The sequence below is a fragment of the Nelusetta ayraudi genome, unplaced genomic scaffold (genome assembly GCF_046127955.1).
Source record: "Nelusetta ayraudi isolate G7.1 ecotype Tasmania unplaced genomic scaffold, CSIRO-AGI_Nayr_v1 ptg000062l, whole genome shotgun sequence".
NCBI lineage: Eukaryota > Metazoa > Chordata > Actinopteri > Tetraodontiformes > Monacanthidae > Nelusetta > Nelusetta ayraudi.
The window spans coordinates 131,543-155,363 of record NW_027466112.1 but is presented as its reverse complement, the minus strand read 5'-3'; the positions used below and the strand labels follow the sequence as shown (position 1 = coordinate 155,363).

Below are 23,821 nucleotides of genomic sequence, written 5' to 3'. Positions count from 1 at the left end.
TTATGGTTTAGAAAGAGCAATAACAACGCAATGAACAACAGCACTGACAAATATAGTGAATGTCATCAAGACCCTATCTGAGACGAAAATCCATTTCTGTTATGAATGCATTTATCTTGAAAGAATCCCATCGCTGAGTACGCAGATGATGCTGCCTTTTCTGCGAGCAAATACATTAGATCCTGCGTGTCCATTTTTTTAATTGTGTAGATCTTTCTGTGGACGAGTCCAGGATGAATTATCCTACCCCTCCCTCTTTTTTCAAAGTTGAAGACCTCTAGGTCATCATTTCTACTACTTTAGTCATGATTAACACCTCTTTTCCGGCTTGCCTGACCGCATTGAGACTCACACAGTGCTGCAATAAGAGCTGAAGATGTCACGGCAGCATGGGATCACCATCTGCGATCGTCACGTAATCATGGAGTCACATCTGTAAAGTTTCCAGTCTGTTGGCCAGGGCAGGAAAAGACTTTCAACATAGTGAGTCGTGAAAAGGTGAATAGTCTTTTCCTACCTTCAGGGTTCTTCCATGCCAGGAGCCCAGCCCGGAACAGAAACATTCCATGCCAATGAATGCACTACCACCTGTGCCCAAGTCAGCAGAGTCTCTGTGCTCTCAGGGACGGGACACGAGGTGTGTACTGTCCCTCATATTTAACTTAAGACATAGCGGCAAGTTGTCGATACAAAAGTTGGAAAGGTGGCCAGAAGATTGATCACATCAATACGTGTAACAAACAGACTTAAAAAAACGACCCTAAACCCAAACATGCACTGACTTTACAGTCCTTCTTTTATACTACGACGCCAAAGAAACATCCCCCTTGTGTAAAATATAGGTGGAAGCGGACAAACAGGAAGCGATTATCTTTATCCGCGATGTGGCAAAATCATTTCATTCCATGGTGGACGTGCGCACAAAGCTCCAACATTGGAAAGCAATTCAACTTGCCGTTTACATGGATCAGATCCGATTTAAAACAGGGTCAACAGCCCCTCTTCTGATACACTCGCCCTTTCGGATCAGGCCAATGAGAGTGTTTGCATGAGGTGATTTTAGACTAACCTTTAATCAGATGACTTACAGTCCACGAAGCCGCATACACAGTACGCTGCGGGTCATTGGGTCCTACGGCGGTGCAGAAAAACACTCTGGAGCAGGAGTAAACAATTAGCATTCCTGGCTTCCTCTTCTGGACAATTGGTGGTTTGCACACTCAACCTGTTGCACATCAACATTCATCTCAACATGTTGCACTGCGTGCAGGTGCAAGCGTGCCCAGACTTTGGACAGCGATACGAAAACTATTAATGTGAAAGCTGGTCCCATGCACAGGACCAAACAACTGTGTCCAGTGTGTGTGTGTGTGTGTGTGTGGGGGGGGGGGTTAAAAAGCCTTACAGTACAGATTTGAGCAGTGTTACATTCCACTGGGCTCTGCTGTGTCAGGCAGAGGCACGTGATTTTTCCAGTGACAGGTGGGAACTATGCAGAGAGGAATCCACCTCTGCACTCTCCAACACTCTAAGCCCCCCTGTGACCCTTTCATATCTGGGCATTATCGCCATATTAACAATATAACAAGCGGGTGGTGTTGGGAGGGGGGTGGGTGGGTGGGTGGGTTGGGGTGGAGAGTTTTTCTGGCTCATGAAGGCCTTAGTGACATCTCTATCAGCAAATCAGTTTGTTTTTTTTTTTTCCAAGAAAACATTTAGTTTCGTTTTGAACTTAACTTGGAGTGAGATTTATTCAATTAAATCTAAAATAGACAACGTAAACCGGGAAAACAGGAAGTGTCCCGTTGCACTTCAAACTCACACTTTGATCGGCAGATAATGTAATAGATGAAGTGATGACCAGGCCGCAGGCTTCTACTTCCAGCTTGGTTTTCCACATGTTCACCTGGCAAGAAGAAATACTGTTTCTCTGACTGACTAAAAGGTCGGTGATTCATGACAGCACGGCTGTTTGGATTTACCAAGCAGAGCAATGTGCCTTTGTCTCATCCATTCATAGATGAATAATGTGAGGGGAATTCAATCACTCCTCAGCATGGGAAATTTCATGTGTGAGCGTGTGAACTTTTTGAATACTTAAGGATTTTTCAGATGCCTAATGGTGCTGTTGTTCTGTCTTTGTGACCATGTTTACAATAGCAATACAACCTGATAATAAAGGGCCTTCGGGAAACAGGTTTGCCATAGTGCCTCAGAGGTTTTGAGGATGATGCACGATGGTGAGTATTGATTAGCGTCTCGTCTGGCTTCTTCTGCCTCTTTTGTTTCGTATGTTCAAAGACACACACTCCTCCTTGCAGCCTGTGCTGGTGAAGCACACCAGGCACAAAAGCACAATCCTATTTAATCACAAGAATCCTGACTGGGGGCATTCCTGTCGCACAGCGTTAGTGCCATTTGCTTATTAGAGCGAACACTGCTACCTGTCCATTTCATTTTCATAAGCTGAGAGATTACACAGCAATGTGCTTATGTGTCCGGTCCAGCGCGCTAGCCACCAACCTGCCCCCCCCCCCTGCTTTCCCACGGCTGCTTGGCACCACACTCTGAGCGTGAGTTGACCAAACATGACGGTCCCATGATTCAAACCCCGCCATTCTCCCCAGTGAAGCCCGGCTCAAAGTGTTCTATTGGCAGCTGCAGAAAGACTTCTCTGGTGCCTGGAATAAAACAGTGCCATTTGTTTCCTATGAGCGGAAGCTGAGTGTGTTGAATCCAGGTCCTTTGCTGATTTACCTGTCGGTCTCTCTCTGCGCTGTGCCACCACGGTGCCATTGTAAAAGGCCATTCGCTCGGGTCCTGTTGTCAAAGTTTACAGACAAGCCTCTGTTCAGACTTGCGGACTCCCATTCTTAATAACCAGCTGCACCTGCAAGTCTGCATTGCTGCGTCGCTCCCAATGATGTTAGCTCAGTAATGCGCAAAAAGGATCCACCCGAGAAATCTTTCATATGCATTCAGAGACGTCGAGTGTGTGCCTGTTTCATCATGCTAACTTCTCAATCCACTTGACAATCAAAGGGACCAAAAACCCTGCACTCCGGGCAACATGCAAATAAATTGCAGTGAATATGCAAATTATACGAACGAATGCTGCGTGTTGCGTGCGACGCAGAATCTTGACGAAGAGGAGTGTTTGCAGCAGAATTTAGAGAGTTGCACCCTGCATGGCATTCTCTTCTCTGTTTGTGTTCAAAGTGTTTGCATGAAAAAGTTTGTCAAATTCTTTCGGCGTGCTTTGTGCATGTGAGTGTGTGTGTGTGTGTGTGTGTGTGTGTGTGTGTGTGCGTGTGGTGTTCCAGATGGAGGAAAGAGGGGGCAGTGTGCAGCGACGAAGCAGAGAGTGGAGCAAAGGAAATAGGAAGGAAATGACAAACTTCCAACTCTCCCTTTGTTGTCCTGCATGGAAACTTGGACAAAAATGCACGCACACAGACACACACATACACCGCAGCCTGTTGTTGTTGTGACTATGATCTTGAAAAAAAAAAAAAAAAAGTATGCTTACACAGGATGTAAGACATAGGATGAACTTATATCCCGAGGTTGTGTACTGTAGAATAGAAAAAGATAGAGGGGGGGGGGAAGCACGAGGCATGGGAGAGCATCACAATCCTTATCATCACTATCAGAAAAACTCTTATTAGCGTCTCAAACCCGTCATCATCAGCGAAGCTGAGCACAAAGTAGGTTTAACACGTGCACAAGCAGAGAGGTGCGCTGCGCATTTCTGCAGCCAACCTTCATCGTGAGGCAGAGCTGCGTAGGAAGCCACTCCGTCCACACTGATAACCCACAGGGCGGCAGGCGTGCGGTGGCGTCAAACACAACAGCACCGTCACAGCCAAAACACGACGGGGCCCGAGACACGTTTCCTCTTGTCGGCTAATTCCGGCCTGCGCCAAAAAAAAGCGTGGTCTCAGAAGACACAAAGAGCCACGCTGCCCCGTCTCGACATCACATGTGATTCATCGGCGCAGGCCGAAAAAAACAACAACAAGGACGCTGGAAGGAAGGTCAGAGGTCGGCGCAAGAATGTCACAGGCATGTTTGCTATCGCATATTTTCAACCGAGTTGCACGGTCGCGCGCGCGCGCGTGCGTGCGTGCACTCTCCTGAGGCTGCGACTCGGGCATTTTCAACCTCGGAAAACTCGCTCAGCGGCATTGCTTTGACTTCACCCTGTGAAATAATAAGGCCGGCTCACCGGTGCAATCCTTCTTTAATGACCTGACTTGGCGTGATGACCAGGCCGAGAGCAAAGCGCTGAGAGTACGTGATGTTCCCGATTGGCTGAGCTCACACACAGATCCTGGATCTGCACGTTGAGTGAGAAGTTTCCTGCGCTGCCTGCTGAGTTTGCTTTTTTTTGCTTTTTTTTTTTTTTTTTTTTTCACTTAAAGTGGCATAAATGTCTTTGACTTAAAAATCCAACTGGTTAGAACAAAAAAAAAAAATTCCACACAGGATTGGTAGGCGTTGATCTTTGACACCCAGTACGGGAAATGTTGAGTCTCGTGTTTTCTCGTAAATGACGTGTAAAACAAAAAAAACACAAAAAAACAAAAAAAAACCACTGTCAACACTGTCTCCACAGTGTTAATAAAATCCCAGACTAAACTCTAAACTTTGGCAAAGACGAAAAAATACAAGCACCAGTCAGCGTAAACAGTCTCGGCAGGAATAAATGCAACACAAGTCGAGCGCTTGCGCTTTTAAGGCTCACGTTCCAGGTAAGCCGAGCGCCTCCAAGTGAGCGCAGCAACAGCCAGGCAGACTTCCTGAATCGTTGGGCGGCCCGTGAGACCTGGTGACATGCTAATTCGGCGGCGGCTGGACGGATTATAGTCTGGCGGTGGACGCCCAGTGGGGTTGCTGCGTCGCTTCAGGAGCCCCTGGTCTGCGTCCTAAGAGGCTTTAAGAGGCTTGGAGGAGATGAAGAAGTGCCATCTGGCTAAGTCCCGGACAGTTAGCCACACTGAAAAAAAACCCCAAAAAAATCCTTGCTTTCTCCTTCCCGCGCGAGGAGATCAGTCTCGGCACTCTCGGCGGTTGTTTGCGGTGGATGATGGCACAAACAGGGAACTGCAGCGTAGTGTAAACACCGTCAGCTGAGATTTGTGTGGCCCACAGCGTCGCTGTTACAGAATTCAGAATTCTCAACTCGTGGATGATAAGCACTGCGTTTTGAACAAAGGATGTTGACGTTCTCCTCACACGGACACACAGTTTGGAATGTTCCTTGCCTGGAGCCCCGGGTTCTCCCCTCTGTCCTGAGAGTAATGTGGTGTTCAAGGTTAATGCCCACATTCCGGGGATTTTATTTTGGAAGAATAAGACTTTTATAGTTTAGAACTGCTTCGGAGGTCATTTAGAAGTACAGAAAGGCCGAGTGGTTAGCCCGGAGTGAAGTTCTGTGCTGTGGCCAAGAAAGTCTGCAGTCCATCAAAAGTATTCTTTTTGGAATGATTTATACATTATGTATTTTATGTCTATAATAACTGTAGCTTATGTCAAAGCATTCAAACATTGTGTCTTTACTGGTGTAAAACTGGAGCTGGAAACACAATACAGACAGACCACAGTAGTAAAACTCTGCTGTTTCTTAGTCAAGGAAGTCAAGCAGTTTGTCACTTGTGTGTGAGAATTGCAACTTTAGCAAATTATCCTGGTTCAATCAGCTGCTAGGGTTAGGGTCTTAGCTCGCCAATTTAGCTTAGCGTATGACCAGAAACTGACTGAGAGCGACTGTGTAGAGCAGACAGAAAAGACAGTTTAGCTCTAAAAACCAAAGTCTCTCCTTGTCAAGTCTCCCCCCACCCCCAGCAGTAACCGCCATTTCGTTCACTCAACAGCACCACATTGCGCGTCTCTTCAGTGCGGTCTAAAGATTTTCTACGGACCGGAGCTCTAACGTGGGTAAATGTGTGGAAAAACTCCTGCTTTTCCGCAAGTTAAAAGCTACAGCTGTAGGCGTCAGAGACGCAGCCGGCCTGACGACTTTGTTTCGGCTGGGCTGTCAATGGGGACGCGTGTTCGCTGGTGTCAGCTGACACCCTGGAAAAATCCTAACGAACCGAGAGCAAGCTGGGCACCGCCGGAGACCCCGGCCCGTTTGCTGGACGCACGTCGATACCAGGCGTCAGCAGGCTTGCACACAACCCCTGCGTGCAATCGATCTAAACGCCGCGGTCGGTGCGTGTCTGTCAGTGGCACGGTTCATCACTTGCAGGCCATCTCGCTGATGGAAAATTGGGATTCAGTTATTTGAATCGATGGCTGTAAGCTGCGGGATTCTCTCGGTGGATTAAAAGCACGAGGACTGAAAGTGTGTCGAGCGCTCGAGAGACTCCCTCACCAGTTGTTTTTATTTTTCACTGTTGTTGTTTTCAATTTGAAGGTGCTGATTATTCTACATGAAGTTGCATCACAGCAGCTTCTCCGCTCCGCTCCTCCAGACTTTATTTTTTTTTATTTTTTTTTTTTAAACTCTCTCTATTTAAGCCTCCTAGCTTTCTACGGAGAAACAGATTCAGGCACACTGTCTGGTTTTATGGCAGGCATTAATTAAAAGAAAAAAGTGCTGACTATGCAAATCCGACTTTAAACCGCCTAGTTAAAACATTGGCCATTCAACGTCCGCCGAGCTGTGAATAAGTTGGCGCAGGAGATTCGCAACAACCCCCTCGCCGAGATTTCCAGTGACAGTGGATTTATTTGCCTTTGTTCCCCAGCTTAAAATCTAGATTGAGAACAGTAACACGTTACTTGAACGGGTGTGCATGAGACTGACACGATGCTGTCATAAACATGTATTGACGCCTGTCCTGACCTGTCATGAATGCCTATGACAGTTGACATTTAGCTTCGTGCGGTAGATTATCTGAAACTGTGTCGACGTTGCATTAAAACTGAGATCATTTACCAAATGACATTTGAGTACAGCGGCCCTAAACATTCATAAACTTCACAGCATTCGTAGACCTACCACGACAGGTCGTGACAGGTGTCGCGTCGTAATGATGACAGCGTCGTCTCATGCACTCACGTTCAAGTGAAGTATTGCCTTTAGATCCGACTGGGTTCATTTTAAGCATGCGCTTCCTTTGGAACGAGGTCGACACCTGCAGCGTCTGACATTGCATTTGTTTCCTGCTTGTAGCTGAAACAGGAACACTGCTCGCTGCGATTTCAACAGGGCTTCCTCATATTAGGACCCACTGTGTCTGCGAAGTGGGCCACAGCTTTGAGGGACAAAGGCCTCTCAGCAGAGAGCAGTCGGGAACCAACGGAAACTACAGTTTTAAAAGTGTGGATCTGATTCAGGTGTCGCATTTTTGCATAATGTGGCCTAAACCAGCTTGTTAACAAAGAGAATTGGGTTTTGGCTGTATTTTGTTTTGTTTTTTTTGTCTGTTTTCTTTTTTTCTTCTTCTCCCTGCACCGCCACTCCGAGGGTCACCCCGTGATTTTCTGTCCCTCCTCTGTTATTATTCCATTTCCTCCCGATGAACGGAAGGACTGAAATAACCCTGGTGAAATCTGTGGCTCTCCGGGGGGAAAACCCTTTGTGTCGGAACAAGTGGAAAACAAGACCGCCGCGGCTGAAAGGGACACTGCGTGATCTCCTGTTTCGCCGCTTCACGGGGGCTCAGCCCACAGTCACAGACACGGCTCATTACACCGGCAGACTGTACGGAGTCGAGTGTGAGTTACTCAGCACGTATGATTTGCAGGGGAAATAGTAGGCCAGAATCTTGTCTGAGGCTGAGTGATAGCTCAGTGCCGTGATGAAATATTGTGCAAGTACCTGCAAGAGCGCTGGTGTGTGTGTGTGTGTGTGTGTGTGTGTGTGTGTGTGTGTGCCTGGGAGGCCAGGATTTTTGCTGAGGGATCTCCAAATCCCCAAACGAGCTCTTTCTTCTAACGGTCATCACTTTTGCTACTTCCTCGAAGGTTTTACCATCACTTGGTGCTGAGGTGGCACCGATGTCTGCGCTCTCCATTAAAGCGTCACAACTTGAAGACGCTGGAAATGTTCTCTGCAAAGGCCCAGAGGCTTCCTGGGAGAATGACTAAAACAGTGAATAAGTGAGTAAACAGTGATTGTGGTTACGGCTGGTGATAATTGACCTTTAATTTAGCCTCACAAACTGATCAAAATCAAATTTAACCCCTCAGTGTCTCATCGACTAAAACGAGTCCGCACAAAGTTTTATTTTCACGCAGCCTTGCAGCCAGATTGGTAAGATGAAGTAGCTGGGATTCAATGGATGTTTAAAATGCGAAAACGTCTCATGACTTTTTAAATTTCTCGTATCATTCATGTCCAAATTGACCTGGATATTCCGCTTTGGAGTTTTCCAGGAAACATCCAAACAATTCGATGCATGGCTCTAAAATTGAGATCTGTGTTAAACCGAAAGGTCTTTTGTGTTAACAGAGCCACATAGACAAACACACAACACTGCCTGTTTATCCATGTAGTGTTGTCTTCTCTGTTGGGGTCGTCTTTGCATTGGCATGTTGCTCTGTGCCTCCTACTTGGCGTTTCCCCCCCCTTGTTTTTGTTTTCTTGTGACCTTTGTTGCTTCTATTTTGGTGCTCACAAGGCCCAACTTGTTGGCCGTGCATAAAACAACCACTGACATGTGAGCGGACATTCCACGGACTCGCTCTTAATGGAGGCACTTTCTCAATAATTGATGAGAGCGCCGCAGCCTTTGCTACGTTGATGCTCGCGTCCTGCACTTCAACTGCAGGTGAAACTCAGCGGCGGTGGCTCGCGTGCAAGTTGCCGTTCAGAAGGGCTGCAAAGGCTGCATCAAAAATAATAAGCAGCTGATGCAGCAACCACAGCGCTGAGGTTTGTGTCTGTCACTCATTTGTGGCGTGGGCGGACAGCCTGCATGTGTAAAGAAAGGGTGCACTCTCATCTCCAGATGACAAAAGAAAGTCATGTTGTCAGTCATGTTGTACAGTGACAGACACGGAAAAATAACTTGACACGCCCGATGAAGTGTTTTCCAAATCGTTTGGTTTTGTTTCATGCACTTATCTGCTAAAGAGTCCCTTGAAAGAGTTTAGAAACTTGCAGAATCTGCAATGTGAAGAGTCAAACTTTCTATCTCATTGTGTAGCAAGGTTGCTAATGCTCACAGCATCCCGCTGGTACAAGGCGTTCCATTCACTGTGCTTCTTTGGGTTTGGCTCGCCGTGATTAAAACATTTTTCACCATTAAAAAAAAAAGGCGCCCAGTTAAATCGTTTGATGTGAAAATCTGAACACTATGAAAACTGACGGCAGTCAACCGTTCGTGCTAATCTTTTTAGCAGCAGCTTGGCTTGCTTTCTCTGTCTTTTTCCCGAGGGCAGCTTGCAGCAGTTGCTTCCTGGTTTCGTCACAACCATAAGGAAGCTGACTCATTATGGGATCCAACGCAGGTTTTTAAGATGGTCCGAAAACACTTTCCGTTGGATCTCGGCAAAATGGATGATGCAAGATTTCAGAGTTGAAATCCGAGCTGTCCCGCAGCTGCGCAAGATTAACAGCAAACCTCAGCTGAAAACAAGAGCAGGAAAAAACCAAAACAATACTGACACGTTGAGATGTGTTCTTTCAAAGTCTTCCCTTTAATTTCCTAACAATTAAAGCAGGTCTGTCTGCAGCTGGAGATAATGTTAATTACACACTTGCAGGTTGCAAATAACCTCTATCGCCTCCTCACCTGCTCTGGGATCTGACTCACAGTCTACATAAGGCATTTAATTATTACTTCAGAGAATACTGGGACGCGTCGCTCTCTGAAGCTATATTCCAAGATGTTTCTATATGTGCTTCCAGCCAAGCTGCAGGACGGATGAATCCCTCTCAGATGAGATTGAACCCCTCTGACGCTGTACTCCTGTAGCCACCACTGCCGTAATCAGATCCAGGAACTGCTATTGAGTGCTCTCCTGCTTTCCCAGCCACCCTCTTGTATTATACATGAACTGGTTTTCAAGCTGCGGTTCAAAGCGAAGCTGCATGTCTGCCTGCTTCACACTTCCGCAAATGATGTGGTGCAGTTATGGCCCATAGCGACATTCCACCAGCAGCTAATTAGAAAACTCATCTGTCTCTCTGTTCAACCAGGCGCTGGCTGCCACATAAAATTAGAGTTTCTTGGTGAATGGCTAAGCGCACTTATAACTGAGCAGTGAATTATGGTGTAATTTTTTTTTTCTGGTCATTTTTCGGTATTCGTATAAAATAGAGAGTTTTAAGTATACCCAGATAATATTTGCTCATGCTAATGCTAATGCTAGCGTACGCTAAGGTTAAGATCGACTCAGGAACTTTCCAGTTTACATTTACGTTTATTATTTTATTATCATTGTTGAGCATTTTAAAAATTAACTAGCCATGGCAACACTCTCCTTTGAAAGTCCGAAAGAATACTAGGTTTAACAATTGGCTGCCAGAATTGGCATTTGTACAAACAAATATATTTTACTTTAAGACATTTCTTCCGTGCCAGAAAGTCCCTTCCGTGCCAGAAAGTAAATAAAGCAAATCTTCTAGTAGAAAAGACAAACTGAAAAAACAGCACAAGACTCTCTTGTAAGCCTTGGACTCCGAGCTCCAATCTAAACCACTTGTTGTCTCCCAACTCTGTCCAAACCCTTATTTGTTATTTGTGTGGGTGCATTTGCTGGGAGCTTTGGAAGGCTGCTCGTACACGTGGGCTGCAGCAGAATGGCTGTTTGTCCCCTTGACCTGTGAGGATATATGGTTCACGGCGGAAACATCCGACAACATATGCAGCAGGGCGGGCTGACAAATGGCACGTTGATCGACCTCCGATGCGGCCGTGTGCTAATTGCACTGAGCCGTGCGCAGGCAGGCTGCTGACATCGTGCTGTTGTGGCGGCAGCAGAAAGAGAAACTAGCTGCTCTCACACTCCACCACCATCTGACAAATGTGCTAAACACTGTGTGGGTATGTGTGTGTGCATGTGTGTGTGTGTGTGTGTGTGCTTCCTTTGGGCACATCAATTCATAATGAGCTGCCGTGGAGCTTTTATTGGACCTGCCGCCTGCTGCTGGCTCAAGCAGCCTCTGTGGATGATTTTTGTTTACAATAAATACCTCAGCGTGGCCAGTGGGACTGTCTCAGCTGGTGAAATACCGTCTGCCACGACTGCAATGGCCACATCCATCCACCCCAGTCCACCCCCCTTGTCGGGGTAGCAGCAGCAGGAGGCTGCTTCTTCTCATGTCTTATTCTAGTGTGCATCACCACAGTGGAAGTGTTCTGTGCTCTGCGGCGGCTTCTCGTTTCTCTCTGTGGCCCTCGGGGTGCTCTGGCGCACAGCTACATGACACTAACAGCTTATCTGCATCAGCATCACCACAGTCTGGCTGAGGCCGCCTCGGCCGAGACAATGGCGACAGACGTGCAACATGTGTTTGTAATTGAATGCCTTATTTTCCCGATTGATCAAATCCATTTCTACTTTATCTCATTTTCCTCAAATGCACACACAAGCAGATCTTCAATGAAATACCTCTTTCATCTGCTCTGTTTGCTTTGACCTATATTTCTTGTTTTAGTGGGGATAGAAAATGTGTCACATAGCTACTTCTGCTAAGTCACATTTATCTTTGGTCACATACAGCATGAAGGTGAATCTCTCATATATGTATGTATTTATATACTGTGTGTGTGTGTGTGTGTGTGTGCGTGTGTGTGTGTGTGTGTGTGTGTGTGTGTGTGTGTGTAAATCAAATATTAAGCCTGATATACTGACGTTTGAGGGCAGTTTGGGAGTTATCTTGTGTTTAATTGTCACGCCTGACACTGTGAACACACTAAGATATATCCACAATTAAATGTCCCGATTCGGGCTTCTATTCATGAACAGTACATGCCATCCAGCTTACCGATGTACGGCACTTGTTTTGACCTTTAGGAGAGGCTCGTCACAGCGAGGCAGACGTAACAGCAAATTAAGCTCGAGTCAGCGCGCTAAAAGACCTCGGGTGCTTCTGCTGCCTTGTCATTATCGGACACATGCGATGTTCTAACTGCTTGCGCTTGTGTTTTTTGTGACGTGGTCGTTCTGTGAGGCCGGGACCAACCCTGAGGCTGGATCGCAGGGAACGGGCTCTCAGCACCTAAACTTAATAACCTCCGCAGCCTCTTCCCTGGAAGCAGTTTGATGAAGAGAGAATCCAACCCACACCCTCATATAAAACACACCCTCCTGTCACACACACACACGGTGGTCTCTGTCCCAGCCGTCCTCCTCTGTCAGCAGTGCAACTCTGTCCTCAATCTCAAGCTCGCTGGCTGAACCAAATGAGAACCCAAAGGACAGCATGACCCACATGCTTTACATCAATAAGGCACACACCGACTGTAATATAATCTTTTTTGTTAATCCTTTTTATTGATAGTTCAGTGAGGTTCACGTAACAAACCACATCTTCTTTTAAAATTCTTTAAAAAATAACATATTTATTTTTAAAACATATTACTTTACATCTTCATACATAAACAGCTTGTTTTCTTTTGCACAGCAAAGATATGACACATATGTTCCGGACAACATAACATCAGACGTCATGTACATGTAGTGAACAGATGAAACTGAATCCCACAACAGTGCAAAGAAAAACAAAAATCGACAAGCACGTGTACTAAAGAGGTGGGGTAGAAAATAATGACAAGATGCGTGATCAGGAACTGCTTTGAAATCTGAATGTTTTTTTTTTTGAAGCTTGTCGATTTAAAAAGATAGAAAAAAGTCGGTAAACAGGCTTGGGGCTGTGAGGAAATCCTCTTAAATAAACGAGGTGGATTAGTGGCGTGCGTCTTAAGGATTTTGTGTCTCAAATACGCACGCACGTGTCTTGAGATTTTATTTTTTTTTCTCTCTTTTTTCCTGCACTGTACACACTTCAGAATGTATCCCCGTGGCCCACTTTGTGTGTTTTGTGTGCTGGGATGATTCCGGGATCTCACAGGATGTGAGCTGAATCACAGTCGCAGAGGCACAGATATTAAAACAAAACAAAATAAGGTAGAAAAAAAAAAAAAAAAACTCCAACAATAAGGAGACAGTTTTCTTTTTCGTGTGGAGTGGATTGGGGGGGGTCAGAGGGGCAACGAAACAAACAAGTCAGAGGAGCGCCAGGCATGCCCCCCCGAACGAAATCAGGCAATTTCCTGCACCTTCACCCCCTCGAAGCCGTTGGTGAGCGCGGGGTTGCCCTCCTGGTTGCTCTCTATGGACGACTCGCTGCCTGTGCTCTCCCCGGACAGCAGCCGGGTGACCCTGAGGTCAGCCTTCAGCGTCTGCACGTCGTTCCCTATGCTCAGCTCCCCGAGGTCGTTTATGATCTGAGTCAGTTCCCGCTTGTCGCTCTCGGAGCAGCCGTCGTCCAGGATGTCCTCGCACTCGAAGTGCATCGTCGCCTTCTCCTCCTCCTCCTCGCCGAGCAGGTCCTCGGTGATGGAGCCCAGCTTGGGCGCGCTGCGGCTGCGCTCCACCGGCGGCTTGTAGCAGCACTGTCCGTTCAGCAGCTTCCGCAGCGGCACCAAGGGGATCGTCTGCTCGCCGATCAGCTGCTGCTGCTGGTGCCGCGCGTCGTCGCGGCGCTTGAGCCGCTTGAACTCGGCCAGGGCCGTGGCCGAGGTCTGGTAGAGCAGCAGCGCCATGGCTTTCGCCTTCTCGGGCTTGGACACGAGCACGGCGTGACAGCGCAGCATCACGGCCTTGTGCTTCATCTCGTGCCTGTAGATCCAGGCGAAGATCTTGGGCAAGCGCGGGTCCGCGACGCAGTAGGTGATCCGGTGCAGCAGGTACAAGTGTCCCGGGCGCCGCGCCTTGTCGTCCACGTGCACCATGCGGATGCCCTGCGCGCTGACGGTCAGCCGCATCTTGGTGCCGTTCTTGCCCATCTCGCTCTTGCCCCAGATCTTGCTCACCGCCACGTCCGTGCAGCCGTCCCCCTTGGACTGGATGGTGGTGGCGTTGCCCAGGTAGAGCACCGTGTAGGTGGGGTCCTCGCTGGTGATCTTCACCTTTTTCCTCTTGGACTTGAACATGCTGCCCACCCGGTTGAGCGCGCTCTCCGGGCACGACTTGGCGAAGGAGGTGAGCGCGGAGTAGTTGAGGCTCACCGCATAGCCCTTCTGCTTGGACCGCTTGTCTTCCTCGATCAGGTCGAACTTGTTCTTCTTCCAGGGCAGCATCTTACTGCCGTGTCCAACTCTGACCGCGACAAAGTCTACTTGAGAGAGAAACAACAACAAAAAAAAAAAAAAGAAAAGAAGAGAAAAGAAAAAAGTGTTGTATTACTGCTAGATCCTAAGCGGGAAGTGGGGGGGGAGAGAAGAGTAGACTGTCCCGTCAAGTCATTGGGGGAGCTACTCTAAGATGACCGGACGCAAAGATGCCATACTTCGTCTGTTGGGCCACTGGCGTCCTCCTTCCCATTGTTGAGCGCGCTTTCCTTCCCCCGGCTCGGAGCAGACGGGAGTCTTCCTGAGAGCAGGCGAGCCACACACGCTATATACAGGGAGAAACCATCTGAGCATGACCGCAGGGGGGCGGGGGGGGGGTTGGCGGGACTGATCCACACCAAAACAGAGAAGATGCGTCGTTTGACTGAGCTCATTGACGCAAAGTGTCTCCCGTGACTTTTGATGAGCAACAGGTACAGTACTAGTACTGGCACTTCGTACTTGTGATAGCGTAAATATATCTTTAAACAACGACGACATCAACAACTGAATGCAGCCATCCATGTACAAAGTGGTCGCCACTTAGACCAACTGCACTATCAAATATTTGACGGAGGTGACGCTTTTTGTACCACATCAAGTGATGGTCTCATAAAATGACCAAACAATGTATGTTAGCTTTACATTGATATTGTCCTAAATATAAATGGCATATGGTGGCGTGATCTCTCCCTCTAGTATAAAACAACCAAAATAACAAACATTTTTCTTTACGTGATTAATGTATTGGAAAATTCCATAAGACAGCTGAAATTACAATGAAACACAGGCATTGAAATGCCTAATATCATAAAGGTATCAAAGGCTTCAATTTAGTTTGAATCTTTTATTAAAAATAAAAAAATAAAAAATAAAAAAAAAAGAAGAAGAAGAAGAAGAAGAAGAAGAAGAAGAAGAAGAAGAAGAAGAAATGTTTATTTTTATTTTGTGGCGCTGCCTTCATGAAACCAAGACACGTACCCAGAACCAAGTGAGGTCCATGGATGGAAAAGGCAGATTGGACAAATTCTGGTTTATGCTGCCATCTTTCGGTAGAATACAAGAGATGCTAAGACTGTACATGGGTGATGGACGTTACTTGATACTCCTTATGTTGCGTACCATTAACTTTAACATTAACATTTTTAGTAATATTCACAATTTTCGGTTGACAAAGCTAATTTTCGTATGATGTTTGCTCAGAAGTAACTGTCTCTTAACCGAACGACGAAATGTTATCCGGAACCAATATCGGAATGCTCGTTTTACCTTCCGAACACCTTTAATAGTTGGACAAGCAGGGAAGCTACCATCTCACAAGTAAAAACGACAAATTTCCTCATTTAATTATGCACAATTTTATGTCAAAGATGAAAAAATACATTTGAAACAACAATAGAGAATATTACGGGTATTGTAGTTTGCTTCAGCTCAATCTATTCCCAAGTATATTACGCAGGATTTTTGAAACATGTTGGTTCGTTCCACTTCCGGTTCGTATGACAACAACCGAGTGCCAACGTGAATTGCACATGTGTTGTCGTATTTAGTAATATTTCCTGTTTTAAATATCTATATGAAATATTTTCTCACTTTATTGGTGTAGTTTTTCTTAGCCAAAACCTGTTGGAATGGGAAAGAAGAAGGCAGGCGGTGGAGCCGGACTTGGAAGAGCTCTTATCAAGGAACGGCTCCAGGCTAGCCGAGGAAACAAGCGGAACGATACATGGGTATTAAAAGTTACTAAGATTACCAAAACCAGGCTGATTTCTAAGGACTGAGCCCACGGAAGACCAGCTCTGATTTATTTTAGCTCCTTGTTATTATGTCACAAATTTCAAAGATCCCCGTCAGTTAGGTCTTAACTGTCACTGAACTCTTCGGCACGTTTTCCAAATCTGCGCATAGCACTGTCAAGAATTATTTGTTACCTACGCAGAACTATCGACCTTAATTCATGCTTGCTTGTAACCAATTCTGTACTGTGTAGAATTTGGCTTTGAGATAAATTGTACAGGGACCCATTTGTTATAGTCACAGTATTACCCATATGCACCGATACCATTATTCAGTTTTATTCAAGTTATTTGGGGAACATTTAAAGTCTGTTTGTCCATTTGTGTGTTTGTTGATTGTAGCATTGTCCCGGTCTGACACCATTTTATATTTCCAGCTTCATACCAGTGAGCTCAATGATGGCTACGACTGGGGGCGCCTCAACCTACAGTCGGTGACAGAGCAGAGTTCAATGGATGACTTTCTGGCCACTGCAGAATTGGCAGGAACAGAATTTGTTGCAGGTAATAATTAACTTGCATAAATCCAGATTTTGCTGGCTGTGACTGTGGTTAAACATCCACTGTATTTTATAAATTGTGTGCAAGCAAAAATACATTAATGTCCAGAGAATCACAATTTTTACACCAGCAGCAATTATGATTGATCTGACTGACCCTACAGCGTTAAATCCGAATTTCTCATATGACTCATAAATGGTCACTGGATACTGAACCTTCACCAATTAAATTATTCTGGTGTGTTTTATTTGTTTTTACGGAAGTTGGATTTCAAACTTGGTGGACACAAGCATTACTAATGATATTGTCAACAAAGGTTAACTCTAAATCAGCAGTTTGGTTCCACTGTTGTCTCTGACCTCAACTTTCCTATGTTTTCTCAGAAAAACTCAACATCAGGTTTGTTCCAGCGGAAGCCCGAGCCGGATTACTGACAGCCGAGGAGAAAACCAGGCTGGCAAAGCTGCATGCAGACAACAAACATTTCCTTAGAATTCCTCGACGGTAAATAAAGCAATTTAAGTAGATTATAATGGTTCCCGTGATCCTTTTTCATAAAACATGTTTCCTTATAACTCTTTTCTGATTTTAAGACCCCACTGGGATGAAAGCACCAGTCCAGACGCACTGCAACAGGTGGAGAGGGACAGCTTCTTGGAATGGAGAAGAACCCTTGTTCAGTGTGTAATATTTTGTAAAATTTAGACTGAGAAAATATAAACATGTGCATAAAATTGATAGACTTTTTTGGTCAGTCAGATAGTTGTTACATTTATGCAAGGATTATCAGTGACACTAATCTCATATCATATGTAGGCTGGAAGAGGAGCAGAAGTTAATTCTTACCCCATATGAGAGGAACCTGGAGTTTTGGCGACAACTGTGGAGAGTCATCGAAAGGAGGTAAAAATACTGTGTACACAGTACCTTTCTGACGCCAGTCAATGGTGAGAAACAAATCGTATCTGTGCAGTACCTAAACAAAACTGTGTTTGTGTCTCCATTTAGTGACATTGTGGTTCAAATTGTTGATGCAAGAAATCCATTGCTCTTCAGATGTCCTGACATGGTAGGTTTGTTTAAAATAAATTGCTGCTGTGGGAAGAAGAACAAGCTCTGTCTAAAATATTTTCCCCTGTTTATTGTCATTGAATATATCACTGATTTTGGTTTCACACAATTTTTCCAAATGCTTAGTCAAATGTATCATGATTACTAATATTCACATACTTCACTAATATTCACATGCTTCTTCCTTGTTGCCAGCAGAATTGTGTATAAAGCAAGACAAACGCTTTTGTTTTTCTTTTATTTGAATGTGTTTTTGTTGTGTCCTTCTAGGAATCATATGTAAAGGAGGTGTCTAAGAATAAGGTGAACATGGTGCTGGTAAACAAGGCAGACCTGCTGACCAGGGAGCAGAGGCGGGCTTGGGCCAAGCACTTCCAAAAAGAAGGGATGAGGACAGTTTTCTGGTCAGCCTTGGCTGAGAGTGACCGGCTGGATGCGGAGGAGAAGGTGAGGGGCTCGACTGCAAGTTTTCATTTTATGTTTCAGTATTACATATAAATTTTTGGCAGTGTGTGTTTTGAATGATAGTGGGGATTTTTAGCATTACAAATAAATAAATGTGAATTAAACTGAGTATCAATGCACAAATTGCCCGGTTACACAGGGCATGGAAGTTGATGAGCCAGAGTCTAGAGACAGTGAGCCAGAAGATGAAGGACAGCCAGACAACAAAGATCTTCCCCAAGAAAAAGCAGCTAAAGAGGAGGAATGTAATGTGGGTGAGGAGGAGGAGGAAGAGGAGGAGGAGGGTGAAGAGAGCTGCACAGAGGAGGGGCACCAAGGAGATGTTAATGAAGAGGACTGGCAAACTTGCTCAGAAGGCAGCGATGAGGAAGGTGAAACAGAAGAGGGAGCCACTTCCTCATCTAGAGGCCGCTCCTTCCACAACTCGAGCCGTCTGCTGCACAAAGAAGAACTGCTGGACATGTTTAAGGCTGCTCATAACGGGCCCAAGTATAAAGACGGACAACTGACAGTTGGACTGGTGAGTAAAAATTTGGAAGGAATCAGTTGGATCTGTAGCTTCAAATCTCTCCAGTTTCTTTTGTATGTATTTTATTTTGATAGGCATGGATTGTAAGTTTCCCATTATTTTGTGAATGTATCTCAGGGAGCCTAATCAGCTATTGCATCCATTTAATTTTTGTGTCTGCATTCAATAGGTTGGTTATCCGAATGTGGGAAAGAGCTCCACGATCAACACTATCTTGAGGAATAAGAAGGTTTCTGTTTCTGCCACTCCCGGTCACACGAAACACTTTCAGGTACTCTCACTTCCTCCTTGAGAATTTAAAGCTACTATTCCATCAACAGACATTGTAAGCCTGCGTTGGGTGCCTTCTCTTAACAGACCTTGTATGTGGAGTCAGGCCTGTGCCTCTGTGACTGCCCTGGTCTCGTCATGCCGTCTTTCATTTCCACTAAAGCTGAGATGATCTGCTCTGGGATCCTGCCCATCGACCAGATGAGAGACCACGTGCCCGCCGTCTCTCACATATCCTTCAAAGAGCACCTGCAAAATAGAGTGACAGTTATTTGTTTCACAGTCATGCTAGACACCTGATTAAAGTGTGCTTTTGATATAGAAATGCAGTAGACGCATACTTACTTGTTCATTTCAGTTCGGTCCTTAACAGATTTAGTACGTGTGTCAAACGATACCTCGGGATGTGCTGGAAGGTACGTATGGAATCAACATCATCCGACCACGAGAGGACGAAGATCCTGACAGGCATCCCACTGCAGAGGAGCTCCTGATGGCTTATGGATGTAAGACCTCCTGACAACTACAGGGATTTTAGCAACACCACATAATGATGCACAACTGTCTTTGTGAAGATGAGCTGGATGGCTGAGGCACTGACATCTTTTTTGACGAGCTGATATGTTACCCATTAATAGTTTGTTTTGTTTTGTTTTGTTTTTTTAATTAAGTGTTAGTTCGTTTTGTTTTGTTTTAGGATAAGAATGGTAATAAATGTGCTGATGTGTTTCTGTCTGTCCTAGACATGAGAGGCTTCATGACATCTCACGGCCAGCCCGATCAGTCCAGATCAGCCCGCTACATCCTGAAGGATTATGTCAGTGTAAGTCAATGCAGCAGCTATAAATTTGCCAGCTTACTTTGGATGTTGCATAAAATGGCGTGTTCGTGATTACAGTGAGCTTTAATTGAAAGGGAACTGGAGATATTTTAGCTGCACGGTGAAGTAGCTGTTGTCCTGCCAGACGGGCTTCTCATGCTTTTACAATTGTGACTCTTTGCAGGGGAAGCTTCTGTATTGTCATCCTCCCCCGCATATTAAAGATGAAGACTTCCAGCCCCAGCACAAGATGTTCCTGAGTAGAAAGCTTGAAAGCACTGATCTCTCTGCAGCAGTGAGCAAACAGAAGATCAGAAGAATTGAAAACACGGTTGACAAGAGCTTCTTTCACCAGGTACAAATTAGATCAATTATATTTCTAATTAGATGCTGTGAGATGAAATGAATATGAATACAAATCAGATCTCTCTCTCTCTCTCTCTCTCTCTCTCTCTTCAGGAGAATGTGCGGGCGCTCACTCAGGGGGTCCAGACCATCATGGGCTATAAACCAGGAAGTGGACCTGTTGGCCCAGCAAGAGCCGCAACAGAAGCAACAGTGGGAAAACCCTGGAAAAAGCACGGCAACAGGAACAAGAAGGAGAAAGTCCGTCGACTTACCAAGCACCTGGATGCCTGAGGAGGATCTCAAATCCCTTTAATTACAGGTTCACACATCTGCAGTATGAAAGTAAAGTGCAGGAAACGTGATCCTAAATGATTTCTAGCTAAGTAGCCCTTTCCAACACATAAAAGGGCTCCTTATCCCGTGAGTACACAGAATAGAAGGTGCTTTGTCTGTCATGGCAACTGGATTATATTGGTGCGATGCATTCCATTCACTGGATCACCAGTCCCACATCAGATCTCATCACACTGTGATGGGAAATGGACTCAACATCTGAGGGATGTCAACTTCACTTTCAGAGACACTCCTAAAGGATGAACAGATGATACAAAGTCTTTATCTACAAATTGAATTTTACACACACACACACAGGTGTAATTTCTGCAAATTTGAGAACCTAAGAAATAAAGTTATTATTTCAATTGTTCCATTATTGCCAAGAGTGTTTTTGTGTGAAGCCACAGTCATGTCAAATTATGTTTTGCACATTTCTACATATTGCAGGCCAATAAAGGAAACACTGTTGGTTTTGTCGACCTTGTTCAATTTCAATTTCAATTTCAATTTCAATTTTATTTGTAAAGCACATTTTAAAACAACAAAGTTGACCAAAGTGCTGTACAGAGATTAAAACCAAAAGAAACACAACATTGTTATTAAGTCCATCCTTTGCTACTGTAGCTTGCTCCACAGTTTCTGAAATATGGATGCGAAATGAATGTACCTATGTCAGACTAGTCAGCAAAGGTTGTTGTTTGCAGGTGCTCCACTATTTTACAATCAACGACACCTACTAATACTATATCATAATGAAAATGAACCAAGCCTTTAAAACCTAATGTTAAAGACTTGAAATCATATATCAACGGCAGATCCTCTTGTCCGCTTTGCTCGGGACCCGACTTATCTTATTTGAGGCGTGTCTCACAGGTGAGCTCCTCCCACAACACCGCCCCCCAGCTGATGCGACTCGACGCGTGGAGAATGAGTTTGCACGTCGAACCCGCGCCCCCGTTTCTCGGTGTTAATGTGAACGCTTTGACCCCTCGCATGGAGAGGGGCACCGCGGCCACAGCGGACCCCAGTGCTTGGCTGTCGGGTTTGGCTGAATTCTGCGTGGATTCGGTCTCCACCTGTTTGTCCCGCGACGCGGACAGACGCTGCGTCCCCGTGGGTCTCAGCTCTCTGTCCGCGCTGCTTCTCCTCCTCTCATGCCTCCTGTAAGTTTCTTCTCCCCCCCCCATCCTTCAGTTTTTATTCCAGTCAAATGTCCCTTTGAGTAGTAATCTCTATAATCTGGCCAAGGATCGTGTACGAGAGGCGCAGAAGTCGCAGGCAGACTGCGGGTGAAATGTCCCTGCTCCTCTACAGCCTCCTCGGCAACATGTGCGCCGCAGTCGGAGCCTCTCTGGCCAGGCAGCTCCACATCCAGGTACCCGCCCAGACTTTGGACGGTTCCTCTTGACTCCTTTACTTATTTCTGCTGCCATCCAGAGGTGTCAAAAGCATTCACGCCCCGTGCTCGTTTGGTAAATGTTCGAAAAGTACGGATGCTTGTGTGGAAAAAATATTCTAATAAATAATAAATAAATAAATTCTAGACTAATTCAACTCCTTTACTCAAGTAAAAGTGAGACGGTAAGAAGTAGGAAGTAGAGATGATTGCATATAAGTGTGGGAAGTAAAAGGAAGGAATGTTCGATTTGTACTTTGTTACTTCCCACCTGCTGCCATCTGCAGGTGTTGATGGCTGCTGTTGCTGCCACTCTGGATGCTGCACACTTTCTGTCTTGGTGCTTTCCTGTGCTGCTCTGCTGGAATTCATCGGCAGGTCAGTTCACGAGGGTCTGGTAGTGTAAGTACAACAATGTGAGCAATGACACAATGGACGTGTCGCAACCACGGTGAGTGTTTTATAAGCTCTGTGGACGCGTGTCTGCGTTTCCTCCGTCAGAAAGGAGACTGAGGACCACGAGGAGGCGCCGGAGGCAGCACCTACTCGCAGGATGTGGCCTGCTGGCAACTGCTGGGCTTCTTGTTCCGTTCAGGCTCACCCAGATCCAAACGGACAGGCCTCTGAACGGCAGAAGGCTGATGGACACCGGAACTCGACTCAGGGCATGCTTCTTCCCCTCCTTTAGGCTGTTTCCTTCAGGCGTGGCCACAGCCAATCACCTGTCTCCGTCTCACCCTGTCCTCTGCACCCTTTTCTCCCACCCCAACTCTAATTTGACGTCGTCTGTCATTCTCAAAACTCGCTCTTTGCTCTGCCTCCAGGACGCCTGTCTGCTTTATCTCCAAAACATCTAACATGCTCCTTGCTGTCCTCCACTTTGTCTTTCATTCCTACTGACACTCTTATCACAGCTGACACGCTTTTATCCACCCGTTTCAACCGACTTGCACACGCTACTTCATCTGTTTTTCACTCCCTCTATATCTCTACTTCCTCTCTACTTCTACTTCCCCTCATTCCACGTGTTGTTAAAAAAAAAACAACCACATAATATTTGTACACCTTCTCAAATGTGTCCAGTTTTGACATCATGTCTTGTTTTCTATTTCATCTTGCGACAAATTGAAACTGCTCCCTCAGCCTGACCACACTGAAATCCTGAGTTACACACTTGGCCTGCTGTCGCTCGTCATCGCCTCTACCTCCAGGTTTCCTGCAATCTGCCGAGCAGTGAGCGACAATCAGTACAAGTGTTTCTTTCTGTCAAAACTGCAATGTTCTGCCCTGTTGATATTTTGCTGTTCCCTCTCCAGTACAGGGGCCACAAGTGGTCTCGGCCGCACGTCATCTCCTGGCTGCTGTGCGCACTCGCTGGCGCCCTCTACGCCGCTGCAATACTCCTCGATGACACTCGGCTTGTGTTTCTGCTGAGAGTCCTGCCGTGGTTGATGTCGGCCGTTTGCTGCGCCGTCCTGGATGTCCTTGTATCCTTACACGGCGCGCTGCCATTGGCTCTGAAGCTCAATGTTCAAATCTTTGAAAAGCTTAGCGTAAAGAGGAACAAAGAGGAAGAAAAAGAGGAAAATGCCCAGTTTATTTCCAAATGGCGACTATATCCCAGTTCTACACCCTTTAGTTGCTGAACCAGGTGTTGACCTGTTGATCTTTTATTCAGCCGTCTGTCAGATTCTAATCATCCACTGGCTCAAGAAAGGAGCCAGGCATCGGCTTGCTGCCTTGTCCTCAGACACAGAGAGCCTTTTGGGTTGTTCTGCCGCTGAGGATAAAGCTGCGGTGAAGACGCAGGGGAAGCAGCATGCTTATGCCTCCGGACAAATAAAAGTAAGTTTTCATCCTTCATTTTCTTGGTTAAGCTGCAGTTCTCTCAGTCAGACACAGCTTGCTGCCCTAAACCCCTAACATTGTCTTTTATGAATGGCAATCTTAAGTGTTTACCCTTAAACTAGGAGCCCTATTGATATTTCTAAGTCT

General features: G+C 45.8%; 2 protein-coding genes across 3 annotated transcripts; one reads left to right on the top strand and one right to left on the bottom strand.

The window, feature by feature from the left end:
* Nucleotides 1-12,433: 12,433 nt before the first annotated feature.
* fam43a (family with sequence similarity 43 member A) lies at nt 12,434-14,625 on the bottom strand. 2 transcript variants are annotated; one of them, XM_076040625.1, is made up of 2 exons: nt 14,474-14,625; nt 12,434-14,302 (listed from the first exon to the last, which is right to left on the bottom strand). In XM_076040625.1, the coding sequence occupies exons 1-2, from the start codon at nt 14,607-14,609 to the stop codon at nt 13,224-13,226; spliced, it is 1,215 nt and encodes a 404-aa protein (XP_075896740.1). In that variant the 5' UTR covers nt 14,610-14,625; the 3' UTR covers nt 12,434-13,223. The 2 variants fall into 2 exon arrangements, with proteins under 2 accessions (XP_075896740.1, XP_075896741.1); XM_076040626.1 differs by having other exon boundaries at nt 12,434-14,299.
* Nucleotides 14,626-15,572: 947 nt separating this feature from the next.
* Nucleotides 15,573-20,808, top strand: lsg1 (large 60S subunit nuclear export GTPase 1). Its single transcript, XM_076040623.1, is given in 15 exon segments — nt 15,573-15,705; nt 15,901-16,024; nt 16,468-16,594; nt 16,975-17,095; nt 17,185-17,271; nt 17,408-17,494; nt 17,600-17,660; nt 17,933-18,109; nt 18,267-18,647; nt 18,826-18,927; nt 19,014-19,148; nt 19,300-19,432; nt 19,670-19,749; nt 19,931-20,101; nt 20,206-20,808. Coding segments are annotated over 14 exon segments (1,941 nt in total). The 5' UTR covers nt 15,573-15,705; nt 15,901-15,925; the 3' UTR covers nt 20,386-20,808.
* Nucleotides 20,809-23,821: the final 3,013 nt, after the last annotated feature.

Bases quoted from the DNA above. Each gene is read 5' to 3' on its own strand.
- fam43a (XM_076040625.1), bottom strand. From the start codon at position 14,609: ATGCTCAGATGGTTTCTCCCTGTATATAGCGTGTGTGGCTCGCCTGCT. The intron at 14,303-14,473 runs GTATGGCATCTT...TTCTCTCTCAAG, and splicing joins CCAGTGGCCCAACAGACGAA to TAGACTTTGTCGCGGTCAGA.